General features: G+C 43.7%; 1 protein-coding gene across 1 annotated transcript in view; it reads left to right on the forward strand.

The window, feature by feature from the left end:
* LOC148148871 (sodium- and chloride-dependent neutral and basic amino acid transporter B(0+)-like) overlaps positions 1-13,686 on the forward strand; it is an 84,790-nt gene that overhangs the window by 65,908 nt on the left and 5,196 nt on the right. The window contains exons 11-13 of the mRNA XM_087991816.1: positions 3,235-3,334; positions 8,156-8,265; positions 8,911-9,081. Of these exons, the coding sequence (XP_087847942.1) occupies positions 3,235-3,334; positions 8,156-8,265; positions 8,911-9,081 (381 nt within the window). The remainder of the gene's footprint in view (positions 1-3,234; positions 3,335-8,155; positions 8,266-8,910; positions 9,082-13,686) is intronic.

Here is a 13,686-nt window from a genome sequence, read left to right on the forward strand (position 1 = left end):
ATTGTTTGATTCAGGATTTCTCCCGGACCTTGCAGACTCACTTGATATTGATCGAATGAAGGGGATCTCTCAGACTCTGTGGACTCACTAGAATATTGTTTGGTTCAGGGTGTCTCTCGGACCCTGTGGGCTCCTTGACCAGAATGTGAGATTAATTTACCCAGGTCTCCCTGTGTGTATCAGGGAAAAGGGCAACACAACATGAGCCCACAAGCAGAGGGATCTCTCCCTCTCTCTCTTCCTCCCTCGGTCTCTCTCTCTCTCTCCCCTTTGCTCTCTCCCTGCCTACAGTCCGAGGACAAGCTGCTCTGCTCTCTGCCATGTCCCTCAGCTGGAGACTGGGGTCAGGTCAAGCCCTGCCAGGGCCGGTCTCTTCTACTTTCCTGGCTGCTTTCTTGAATCTTTCGAGTACCTGACCAATCAGGGGCATGGAGTTATTGGTTTGAATCACCTTGACATGGCTTTCCAAAGCTTGTTAACAATTAACCTTTTGCCGTGTCTGCTCTGGAGCCTGGATGTCTGGTTTTTTGGACCAGAATATGCACCTAGTTTTTTTGTTTTACTGTCACTTTAAGAGATTATTTTGGCCTCTCCTTTTGAAAAGAGGTTGTAAGGCAGAGATGCCGAGCTGTCTCTGTGAAAGTAAACATTTAATGAGGCCTTGGAGTTATTTTTAAAGTTGGACCAATGGAAGGAGCCTGGGTACAGCCAAATCTCACAGACCAGGTTCTCGAGTTTTTTTTAGCGTTGAGGTTTAGTTTTTAGTTTTAGCTTTAAGCAGAAGCCTTTGGGGCCTTAAAAGAGTTGGAACTTTCAGTCAGAGTCTCCCAGTTGCTACGTTCTGTGCAGTTTCTCTGGATGTTATTTTCCCTCCTGAATTGGGGAAGTACATGTGAGAATCTATGGTCTGACAGGAAGTGGACTGAGAGTGGGGCTGACGGTAAAGCAAGGCTGTTCCACACACACAGGCATCAAGTGATTGGAACTGATGGATCATCAGGATGTACTCTCCTAATTCTCAGACAGTGACCTCCTGCAGAAAGAAGAGGGACCATGCTGGCTTTGGGTTTCACGGGAGACAAAGAGTGACCTCCGAAAAACAATCACTGAAGGGATAATGGGGGCGTTAGGGGTGATCTTTCAGGAATCACGGGAGTCAGAGGACTGGAAAATCACTAATGTGACCCCTCCAGACCCACTCCCCTCTCATTTATCTCACAGCACCCCGAGCCCACAAGCCTCATTCCTGATGAAAGGCTTATGCCCAAAACATCAATTCTCCTGCTCCTCTGATACTGCCTGACCTGCTGTGCTTTTCCAGCACCACACTCTCCAGCATCTGCAGTCCTCACTTTCTCCCTGTTTAAAAATGGAGTAAGACAAAAAAATGGAAAATTACAGGCCACCTAAACTCATCTTGATCATGGAATTATTGTCCTGATCAAACAGTGGAGGCAAACGTTTATGAAAATGTGGAAAACATTTTATGATGGCATTGTAGGGATTGCAAAGGAGATGCACCAGGATATCGTCTGGAATGGACTATTACTGCTATGAAGAGAGGCTGGATATGCTCAGGTTGGTTTCTTTGGAGCAGAGAAGGTTGAATGGTGGGACCTGACAGCAGTGTCTAAGATAATGAGGGGCAGGCACGGTGTGAGTAGAAAGCAGCTGTTAACCTTAGCTGAAGGGTTAATAACAAGGGAGCATAATTTTAAAGTGAACAGCAATAGCTTTTTCACTCAGAGTGCGGGGGGGGGGGTCTGGAATGTGCTGCCCAGGGTTGTCGTGGTGATGGGAGTGTGTAATTGTGGCAGGAAACTTCACAACCTTTAAAAAGTACTTGGATGAGAACTTGAAATGTTACTATTCAAAGCTCTGAGGCTAGTGCGGGAAAGTGGGACTCGTGTAGGAGTTTTGACAGTACAGATTTGATGGGCAGAATGACCTCTTCCATGCTGTATGAATCTCTGATTCTACAGTGAGACCCTGCAACATTAGGATGTTAGTAAACGATTATCAGCTAAATAAAGATAGACAAAACAGCCTTGTCATTCACAAAAATGCTATAATCTCGACATTGGTTGGTGCAGTTACTCATATAATACACAGAAATATATTTAAATTGGATTAGAAATGACAGAAATAATTTAATAAAGGTAAATGTAACGTTGTGAGAGTCAGCAGATGGAAGGTAGATGTGAAATATACTTTAAAGGGGGCTATGGTAGATGGAGGTCATGGGAGGGGAGAGAGATCATGGGAGTTTGAAGCTGTTTTGTGCATTTCATTACATTAAATTTCTCTCTGAATGTAAGCTGTTGCTGTTTTGATGAATGTGTTATCAATACTATTAGCATCATGGAACATGGACTATTGCAGCACAGTTCCGGCCCTTCATCCCTCGATGTTGGGCTGACCTGTGAAATCAATCTGAAGCCCATCTAACCGACACTGTTCCATTTTCGTCCATATGTCGATCCAATGACCATTTAAATGTCCTGAATGTTGGCGAGTCTACTACTGTTGCAGGTAGTGTGCTCCATGCCCCTATTACTCTCAGAGTAAAAAAGCTACCTCTGACATCTGTCCTATTTTGATCACCCCTCAATTTAAAGCTATGTCCCCTCATGCCAACCATCACCATCCAAGGTAAAAGGCTCTCACTGTCCACCCTATCTAATCCTCTGATTATCTTCGATGTCTCAATTAAGTCACCTCTCAGCCTTCTTCTCTCTAACAAAACAGCCTCAAGTCCCTCAGCCTTTCCTCATAAGACCTTCCCTCCATACCAGGCAACATCCTTGTAAATCTCCACCTCACCCTTTCCAAAGCTTCCACATGCTTCCTTTCATGCGGTGACCAGAACTCTGTGCAATACTCCAAGTGTGGCTGCACCAGAATTTTGTACAGCATAATGTTACCAGGCAGTTAAAGCAGAAAACAGGATATTGAGATACTCAAAGGAATCCACATTAAATCCAATGGGATATTTAAACTTTGTGAATTCACATGTGGTGTAATAATTCGAATTTTGGTCTATTTATTTCAAAAAAGGGAACGGAAATCAGCAAAACTGACTCCACACTGTAAAGGAATGAGTAGACCGATTAGTGTTGGATGTTCTGTCGTTGAGATAAAGAAAACCTTCATGACCCAATATTCTCTTGTTTTGAATGTCAGAGTTTTCTAAAATTCCGATGTAACAGTTTCTGACTTTCCATTTAATTTTAGGCTGGGATTTACTGGCTAAATTTGATGGATCATTTCTGTTCAGGATGGCTTCTCACTTCAATCGGTCTTGTAGAACTGATCAGTCTCAGCTGGATCTACGGTAAGTGGAACAGGAACAAGACTGAATTAAAATAAAATAATTAAGTTCAGAAAGGCTTGTGGGGATTTTCCTGTGCCTTCAAAACTGCATGATAATGCTTTGGGTGAAATGATATTCCTCATCCTTCTTCTCTGAAACTGATGGGAATTCAAATTACCTTCACCCATTTATATTCTCATTTTGGGAGCTTGGGTTTAAAAGAGGCAGTACAACAATCATGTACTGACACAATTCTGATCCACGGATGGACCTGAGTGTTCATCCTCAATTCCAAATTTTACTGCAAGACCTTGGAGCCTCTCAGTCCCTATCTGTCACTTCTGCATGGGTTTCAATCTCCTTCTCGTCTATAGCCATTTATCGAGAACTTCCTTTGCCTCAGAAATGAGCTTCACCCATTCTTCAGTGAAATGTAGAATAGATGGAAGTTCTATAGCTATGAAACATTGGAAATACTCTTCTGTATCATTTGGGTGGACGGATAGAGTTATGTGCAGTTTTTCACCAGGTTCTGGCTTGAACAGAATTTGGTGGAGAATGGTTCAGTTAAAAGAAATATTGCTGATTGCCAGTTAATTTGTAGATTTATCTAGGCCCCTTTGACTGATCTTGTGTGTCAGGGTTAATATGGTCACATTTTGGACAATTTTTCACGAAATGTTTAGACGTGAACTTTTAATCGTGGCAACATACTTCCTTAAACCTTTCCAAGGTGTTTTCCAACTCTTAGTGTCCATATATGTTATGGGACAAATAAATCATCAGATTCTTTTCTTTCCCTGGTCCGACACATTCCCTTTCGCACAGTATCACAGCCTCTTTCATGTACATGCCTTTTTATTCAGTATATTCCTCTGCTTCCTTCGCTTACGAGACTTTGAAGAATTCCTTTTTGTTCTCCTGCTCGATCAGTTGAGCCCACTTCTTTCTCTTTGGGTTCTCCTGTTTCCTTGACCTACAGCTGCCATCCTTCTCCAGCTGTTGCCCCTCATTTTGCTCATTCATCTGCTTTTCTGTTTCTCTCTTGTGATAACTTCGAATGAGCTTTCACTTTCATCACTCCATATTCTTTCCCTTTCGCTGATCAAAGATGTACCTCAGCAATGGGGCAGATTGTAGGACCTTTCCATCTGCTGACACTAAGCCTCTCGCCTCCCATCAGGGGAGGTGTTCTGTCAGACTGTTGCACAGGTACATCCTGTCTGAATAGATGGTAAATTCTGGGGGTGTTTATCTGGGTGGCTCATTATATACGCCACTGCTGCCAACTCAGCTGCTTGAGCACTCCTGGTCTTTGGCATTTTGAGGACTATACTATCCATCTCCCATCCTTGTTCATTTTCCATATAGATCCCACAGCCAGTTCTCCATTCTCCATCCTCTACAGATGAAGAGTCATCAACAACAATGTGAGGATTATTTGACATTCCCATCCTGTTCTCCTATTTCTGTCTGTCCGTCTCTTGTCTTGGCTATTCCCTGTGATCTCTTGGCCAGTATTCCCTCCTCTTTGTTTTGATAGAAATAATCCCTTGGGTTCATTTGCTATCACCACCTGACAGTCATGGGGTGTCCTCTGGTAAATTAGGTTATTTCCTCACATGGTACTATCTTTAACCCTTTTTACCTCTCTGTTTCATCCTTGTAATCATCGTGTCCATCTCGCAATTTTGTTTTGGCTCACTCTGCCAACGTTAATATGTCTATCCAGCAGCATCTGAATGGGTATATATTCTATCAAAATTGTCAACGAGTTCAACCCTACAATGCTGATGAAATTTTGTAATTCCCAGAACGCTGCCAATAAATACCTTTCACATGCCCAGGATCCCTGTTCTACTGGCGTGAGCATGTTTGAGGCACAGGCTACCGGCCTCAACTGAGCATGCACCTCTTGGAATAAGACTGCCGGTATTGTAGAGTCTGTAGTAGCCATCTCCAAGGAGAATGGTTCAGCTGGGTTTGGGGTTTTTCAGGGCAGGAGCACTCACCAAGCACAGGTTTAAGCTACTATTGCTTGTGAGTGTTCTGCCCTCCATTCCCATGGGGCATCTTTCTTTGCTAACATCATTCGTGGTGTTGACTTTGTAGCAAAACCATCAATATGGTCTCTGCAATACCCAGTCAAGTCTAAAACAAATCTGAATCTCTTCACATCTGTGGGGATGGGAAGTCCAGTTGCTGTTTGTCTATCTTTCTTTTTCGTCGTGTTAACACTCCTCCTAAATAACTCATTTAACTGATCTTATTATTTGAGTCTTCCTTGGATTCACTTTTGACCCAAGCCCCTTTAGCAATTGCAAACAGTTGTCTCTCTATCCCATCCTGTTTTGTATTACACATTTATATTGGAGAGGCCTGAGACCATCGTGTTGGGTTAGTGCAACAACCCACTTGTTGCCTCAGTTGATGACATATGTCCCTCTAGTGGCAAGGGCTGGACCTGCATCTGATTCATCCCACCTCTCCGGGAGTTTGGACAATCTCTGGCATTGTGTCCTTCTTCATTGCAATTAAAGCACTTCCATGAACCCCTGGGGATCCGATCACTCTCTGTGACCGCAGCCGGGTCTTCTCGTTCGTGCCTGCATCCCCTTCCTACCATCTGAGAGGGCAGTGGTGATCCCCTTGGGACTGGTCCCTTTCCTTCATTTCTCCATGCTGCCCCTTGATCTCTAAGAGGTGCCATTCATCCTCCCTGAGCCTTACGTTCCCTGGTCTTCTCTTCCCAAACTCTGCCATTTTCCTCAACACTCACGCCTCAACGTGTGTGTTGTTGGAGGGTTTAACACATCACACACCTTTCACAACTTCTCTGTGCAATGGGACACCATTGTATGCATCCACCGATTGTTAAAAGGTGCAGCCAAATGTCACTGGTCTAGCCCTGGGTCGGAGACACTCTGGAACACTAGCCACAGTCTGGCAGCAAACACAGTTCAGTGCTCTCCTTTCCTGTGTCTACACTCAGTCAGGGCTTCCACTGGGTGCCCTCTATTGGCTCCCACAGCCGTCAGTACAGCCTCCTATAACACATCTAATGCTCCCCCTCCCACATTTTGTGGCTTGGGCCAAGCTGACTGAATAGTGGGATCAGTATTTGTGATTTCCTCCTCCTCATTATCGAACCCATGTGTGGTTCGCTGCTTGTGGATAGCTTGGATTAGCTCCCAGGGATTATCTCCAGGCTGACAATCTCTCATACACTTGGCTGTATCCCTGAACATCATAAGGAGTGGTACTTGTAACATCTGGAGGGTTGGTGGGGAGTATGAGTGTTGCCCTCCTGCCTGTTCTCTCCTACAATGTCTCTATCTGCTTCATACACTTTGTATGTTTGTCTGAGGTCCCTTACACTAAGGGACCTGTGTTGACATATGTCGTACATTCATAACCATTTTCAAATCACGAAACTGTTTCTTTAACCCTTCTGTCTGCACATGAGCCCCTTTCATTTCTTCTTCACTTTTCACCTTTTCCCTCATCAATTTCTCACACTGCATATGAAACGGGTTCCTATGCATGAGGTCTGAATCTCTGTGGCTTTGTAAATTCCTGATCTTCTCGGTCAATCTCTTTATCTCTTCTCTAATCTGAGCTCCCTCTGATGGCAGCTTCAGCTCTCAGTGCTGGCTTCCTGCCCAGACATCCACCACACAGCCGACTGCAACAGCTTTTTGCATTTTCTTAAAGTACCTTTCTCTCATACTCTCTTCTGGCAAACTCCAGAGAGTGTCCCCATGTGTTCTCGTTCCTGTACCAATCCTACCATTATACTTACACTACTTCGGCTGTTTCCCAGCCACATTGGTGAAATCCCATCCAATCAGATTGCCCTTGAGTCATCACTTGCTGTTAGCGCTAACTTCTTTAATGTGTCCACTGTTCTTTTTCTGTCTTTCTCACAATCAAATTTCCACCTTCTCCTTCCCGCACTCACTTACTCCATTGGGGCTTTGGAAAAATCAGACAGTACGATGTCCAGCACCAGAGTAACATAAAGCAACTTCTTATCAACATCCAGCCAGGGACGCCAAGTTCTGTTGCCCATCTCTGACAGACAACTGTCTCTACATAGTTCAAGATACAGCAGAAACACTTAGAACTCGAGAAAACTCAATTAATTTATTGAGAACTTAAATGAATCACACACACGTTTAAGTACTAGAGATATCTCTATCACTGTCTTTCACTACCCTGTGTTCTGTGATTAACCCCAAACATTATTTCCCAGGAGTGTTGGCAGCTAGCCAGTTTGGAACTCTTCTCGGTGTCTTCACCATGCCTCTTGACATAGGGTACCTCCTGCAAAGTTAATCTTTGAAGTTCTGCTGACAAAAGCATTTTCTCAGGTTTCTCTATACACAGGATTCTGTGCCAATTGTATGCTTCATTTGGAATTATCTGTGCAAGTGACCAATCTTGAATGTCTCGTTCTTATTTGGCAGAGACAGCAGTTACTGATGTCCTGCAACCTTAGCTCTTAGCAGACCTGAATGACTCATCATAATTCCAATCACATAACAGCCCATTGTAAAGCCTCTCATCAGTTCCAGTCACCTTCAGCCTTATCCAACAGCTATTTGTCATTTGACTCAGTCAGTCAGCATTTTCTCCCACTGCGGTTGTGGAAAAACAGAACTAATTCTCCATCAGTCTGTTTACAGTTCCCCTGACAGATAATCACCTTGGTGATTGGGAACAGTTTATTCACCCTGTTTGCAATCCTGAATGATCTCTTCCCTGGTTAAACCTGCTCATTAGAGACAGACAGTGCGGGATGGACGATATGATTGTGTTCTGCTTTCTTGTTGTTCACAGGGGCAAACAGATTCATCAAGGACATTGAGATGATGATTGGGCAAAGGACTTGGCTCTTCTGGCTGTGGTGGAGAGTCTGTTGGCTTTTGATCTCTCCGTGTTTGCTGGCAGTAAGGAAATGTTACACATTTTAATGATCTAAAGTGACAATGATCAAACTCCAGATAGGCGGGTTACATTCTCGTTGAAGTACTGTGAGCAGATGTGGGTACCACACACCTTAGGAAGGATACATCGGTCTTGGAAGGGTTACAACATACTGTAGGTTCACAAGAGCAATATCTGGATTGCAGAGGTTAAATTATAAAGAGAGATTATACCAATTAAGCCTGTTTTCTCTAAAATCTAGAAGGTTGTGGGTTGATCTGATCAAAGTTTTCAAGATATTAACACAACACATGATGGGTAAAGATAAATTATTCCTCCTGGCTTGGGAATCTAGAATTAGGGGTATAGTATAAAGTTAGGGCCAGACCATTCAGGAGGGGTGTGAGAAAACACTTCTATACACAAAGTATGGAATACTCCATCACAGCAGCAGTGGATGCTGAATCAGTTGTTAAAATTATCTTTCTCAGACTTAAAATTATGATTAGCAAAGATATTGAGGGATATGGTGCCAAAACCAGGCACATGGAGTAAGGCCAAAGGTAAGTCATGATGTCATTGAATCAATGGGGCTCAATGGCCGATAACTGCTCCTATAGTTGTTCAGCCTTTTTGAGAAATTGTTTTGTGCTTTCACTTCATTTCAGGTCATCTTGCTCTGGTCCTTAGTAACATATGCTCCCCCAAGATATGGGCCAGTTGAATACCCTGTCTGGGCAATAGCACTGGGCTGGTCTATGACCACCTTCTGTATGATGTGGATTCCCATTGTGGCCATTGTGAGAGTTGTTCAAGCTGAGGGCTCCACCTTATGGCAGGTAACTCCTTGATACCTTTCAACAATTGAAGAGCAGAATTTCTGTGATGTCCTCCAAATCTCTCTGTTTGACAACGATTAAATGTTGAAAATGTGTTGCTGGAAAAGCGCAGCAGGTCAGGCAGTATCCAGGGAACAGGAGAATCGACATTTCGGGCATAAGCCCTTCTTCAGGAAGGGCCCGAAACGTTGATTCTCCTGTTCCTTGGATGCTGCCTGACCTGCTGCGCTTTTCCAGCAACACATTTTCATCTCTGATCTCCAGCATCTGCAGACCTCACTTTCTCCTCAACAATTAAATGTTTTCATACAGCAATGCAAATATCATCAAACATCCAAAAGAAATTTGCAGTCATATTTCACAGCACAATTTCACATGATTCCATAAAGGCATGCAAATCATATAAATAAATGTTTGCTTTTAATGAAGATCAAAATGGAAGTGGGCAGGTAAAGCAATGTGGAGCACAGTTCAAGAGTACAAAGCTTAGGCAGCTAAAGGCTTGGACATCAGTCGCAGGACAAAAAAAATTAGAGATTGTGAGGAGTACATAATTAGAGTAGGGTGGATCGAACAATAAAGAGCTGAACAGGCTCTTCAGCTCTTGATGTTGCGCCAAACTGTGAACTAATCTAAGCCCATCACCCTACACTATCCCATCATCATCCATGTGCTTGTCCAAGGATTGTTTAAATCTCTCTAATGTGGCTGAGATAACTACATTGGCAGGCAGGGCATTTCACACCCTGATTATTCTCCAAGTAAAGAACCAGCCTCTGGCATCTGTCTTAAATCTATCACCCCTCAGTTTGTAGCTATGCCCCCTCATTCAAGCTGAAGTCATCATCATAGGGAAAAGACATTCACTCTATACCCTGTCTAATCCTCTGATCATCTTGTATGTCTCCATTAAATCTCCTCTTAGCCTTCTTCTTTCCAATGAGAACAGGTCCAAATCTCTCAGCCTTTCCTCATAAGACCTTCCCTCCAGACCAGGCATCATCCTGGTAAATCTTCTCTGCACCTTTTCCAATACTTCCACATCCTTCCTCTAATGGGGGCGACCAGAACTGTGCACAATATTCCAAGTGCGACCACACTAGCGTTTTGTATAGTTGCAGCATGACATTATGGCTCCGGAATTCTCTCCCTTTACCAATAAAACCTAACATACTGTATGCCTTCTTAACAGCACTATCAACCTGGCTGGCAACTTTCAGAGATCTATGTACATGCACACCAAGATCCCCCTGTACACACTACCCAAAATCTTTACATTGACCCAGTATTCTGCCTTCCTGTTATTCTTCCCAAAGTGAATCACCTCACATTTATCTGCATTGAATTCCATTTGCCACCTCTCAGCCAAATTCTGCAGTTTATCCAAGTCCCCCTGCAACATTCTTCCACACTGTCCATTACTCCACCGACTTTAGTATCATCTGCAAATCATTTATAAAAATGACCAACAGCCCCAAAACAGATCCTTGTGGTAAACCACTAGTAACTAGACTCCAGTCTGAATATTTTCCATCAACCACCACTCTCTGCCTTCTTACAGAAAGCCAGTTTCTAATCCAAACTTCTCAATCCCAGCTAAGAGCTCTTCTCCAACAGCCTACCATGTGAAACCTTATCAAAGGTTTTACTGAAGTCCATGTATACCACGTCAACTGCCCTATCCTTTTCCACATGCTTGGTCACCTTCTCAAAAAGCTCAGTGAGGTTTGTGAGACACGACCTGCCCCTGACGAATCCGTGTTGACTACCTCCAATCAAATTGTTGCTTGCTAGATGATTATAAATCCTATCTCTTATAATCCTTTCCAAAACCTTTCCTACATCAGACATATGGCTCACTGGTCTACAATTAACTGGGTCATCTCTACTGCCCTTCTTGAACAAGGACACAACATTTGCAATCATCCAGTCCTCTGGTTTGAAACAATGATGACTCAGTGATCAAAGCCAAAGGTTCCAACACCTCCTCCCTAGTTTCCCAGAGAATCTTCGGATAAATCCCATCCAGCCCAGGGGACTTGTCTACTTTAACTCCTTCTAGAATTGATAACACCTCTTCCTTACTGACCCCAATCCTTTCTAGTCTAATATCTCGTACCTCATTCTTTTCCCCTACATTATTCTCCTCTTCCTGAGTGAAAACCAATGAGAATTATTTGTTTAGCACCTCTCTGATCTCCACAGGGTCCACACACAATTTCTCACTTCTGTATTTGACTGGCCCTATTCCTACCCTCGTCATCCTTTTATTCCTCACATACTTACTCTACCTGCTGAATTCTGCTCATGTCCTCTCTTTGCTCTTCTTAACTCTCCCTTTAAATCCTTCCCAGCTAATCTTTAACTCTCCATCTCCTCATCTGAACCATTTTGTCTCATTGTCATATAAGCCTCCTTCTTCCGCTTAACAAGAGATGCAATTTCCGGAGTAAACCATGGTTCCCTTACCCTATCACCACCTCCCTATCTGACAGGGACATACCTATCAAGAACATGCAATATCTGTTCCTTAAACCAGCTCCACATTTCAAATCCTCTGCATTTTGCTACCGCTTTCTATGCATCCTAAGTCTTGCCTAATCGCATTACAATTGCCCTTGTCCCATTGATAGGTCTTGCCCTGTGGCATTTACCTATCCCTTTCCATCGCTAAATTAAACTTAACTAAATTATGGTCACTTTCTCCAAAGTGCTCACATACAACTAACTCAAACATCTGGCCTGGGTCATTACCAAGCTCCAAATCCAGTGTGGCCTCCCCTGTTGTCAGCCCTTTGACATACTGTGTCAGGAAACCCTCCTGCGCACATTGGACACAATTGGTCTATCCAACATACTAGAGTTATAAGATTTCCAATCAATGTTGGGGAAGTTAAAAGTCCCCCAAAATGACACCCTGTTCCTTTCAATCCTGCCCACAAACGTTTTTCCAATCCTCTCCTCCACATCTCTGGAATTCTGTGGAGGCGTATAAAAGACTCCCAGCAGTGTGACCACTCCTCTCCTGTTTCTAACCTCAGCCCATACTACCTCAGCAGACGGGCCCTCATCAAAAGTTCTTTCAGCGACTGTTATACTGTCCTTGACTAACAAGGCCACACCTCCCCCTCTTTTACCGCCTTCCCTGTTCTTCATGAAAGATCTAAACCCTGGAACCTGCAACATCCATTCCTGACCCTACTCTATCCATGTCTCCAAAATGGCCACAACATCAAAGTCCCAGGTACCTATCAATGCTGCAAGCTCAGCTACCTTATTTCGGATACTTCTGGCATTGAAGTAGAGACACTTCAAATCAGCTTGCTGTCTGCCAGCACATTCCTGTGACCTTGAAATCCTGACCATGTCCTCCCTACTCTCATCCTCCTGTGCACTGAAACTACACTTCAGGTTCCCATCCCCCTGCTGAGCTAGCACCAGCAAATTTCCCACCCAGGATATTAGTACCCCTCTGGCTCAAGTGTAGACCATCCTGTTTGTAGAGGTCTCACCTTCCCCAGAATGAGCCCCAATTATCCAGGTACCTGAAACCCTCCCTCCTGCACCATCCCTGCAGCCACATGTTCAGCTGATATCTCTCCCTATTCCTTGCCTCGCTATCACGTGGCACAGGTAACAAACCAGAGATATCCAGGTGACAGAAATGGAGGAAGTTTCATAGGGAGTGAAAGATGAGGACATGGAGAGATTTGAAAATAACAATGTTGTTAAAGGCCAGATGTTGTTTAACCATGTGACCATGTTGTTCAGTGAGCACTGGGGTGTTTGGAAAAGGAACTTGCCATGAGTACAAATATAACCAGCAGAGTCAACTTCCCTTGGGGCACATGGTGGGAGACCAGCCAGGAGTATGGGAGCTTCATCAGCCAGGGGCTTGTCAATAGTGTGTTATTCCTGACATTGTAACCTGCACTGTTCCCCACCTCCACTTGCTCTGTTTTTACCTTTTCCTGCCTGAGTATAATTATCTTTCCAAATGCCAATGGCATGCATGCAAAGCATGTTAAATTTAACAGCAGTAAGCTTTTCATTGGTGAAACTGGGGGAAATAGAACCCACTCACTTCAATAATTTCAGTCCAAGACAAGATCTGAAGCAGCAGTATCATTTATTATATGCTTGCAAGTGTGGTGTCTAAAATAAGCACACAGAGTTTAGCAAGTACAAATCTTATATACAATTCATTTCTCTTTTACTCCTCCCCCGTTATTCCATTGCACCTCCCCTGTTTACATCTCCCACTTCTCTAAACCCGGTGCCCATTACTATTGTTTATCCCTTGCCTTATCCAGCCTTGTGCATAACAAAGTACAAGTTTTGCTTGGCCATTTCACCACATCCTGCTGTGGTCCATTGTTAGGTATATCCTCCTTCACTGCCATCTGCTCTTTGCTAAAGCAACATTTCCTCCTATCCTTCATCCATACTGAGCCTTATGACCTCTTGATTGTGGTTTGTTTTTGCTTTTGCAGAAGGAGGAAATAGATGCTTATAACTATTGTTTGTACAAGCATATCTAGCTTAACCTACACCCCCTCCCCTCACAGCACCTTATCTATTTGTCTGTAATATCTACCTTTGTTT

This window comes from Chiloscyllium plagiosum, unplaced genomic scaffold (assembly GCF_037043375.1).
Source record: "Chiloscyllium plagiosum isolate Xiang-an unplaced genomic scaffold, Cpla_swu_hap1 HiC_scaffold_11, whole genome shotgun sequence".
Taxonomy (NCBI): domain Eukaryota; kingdom Metazoa; phylum Chordata; class Chondrichthyes; order Orectolobiformes; family Hemiscylliidae; genus Chiloscyllium; species Chiloscyllium plagiosum.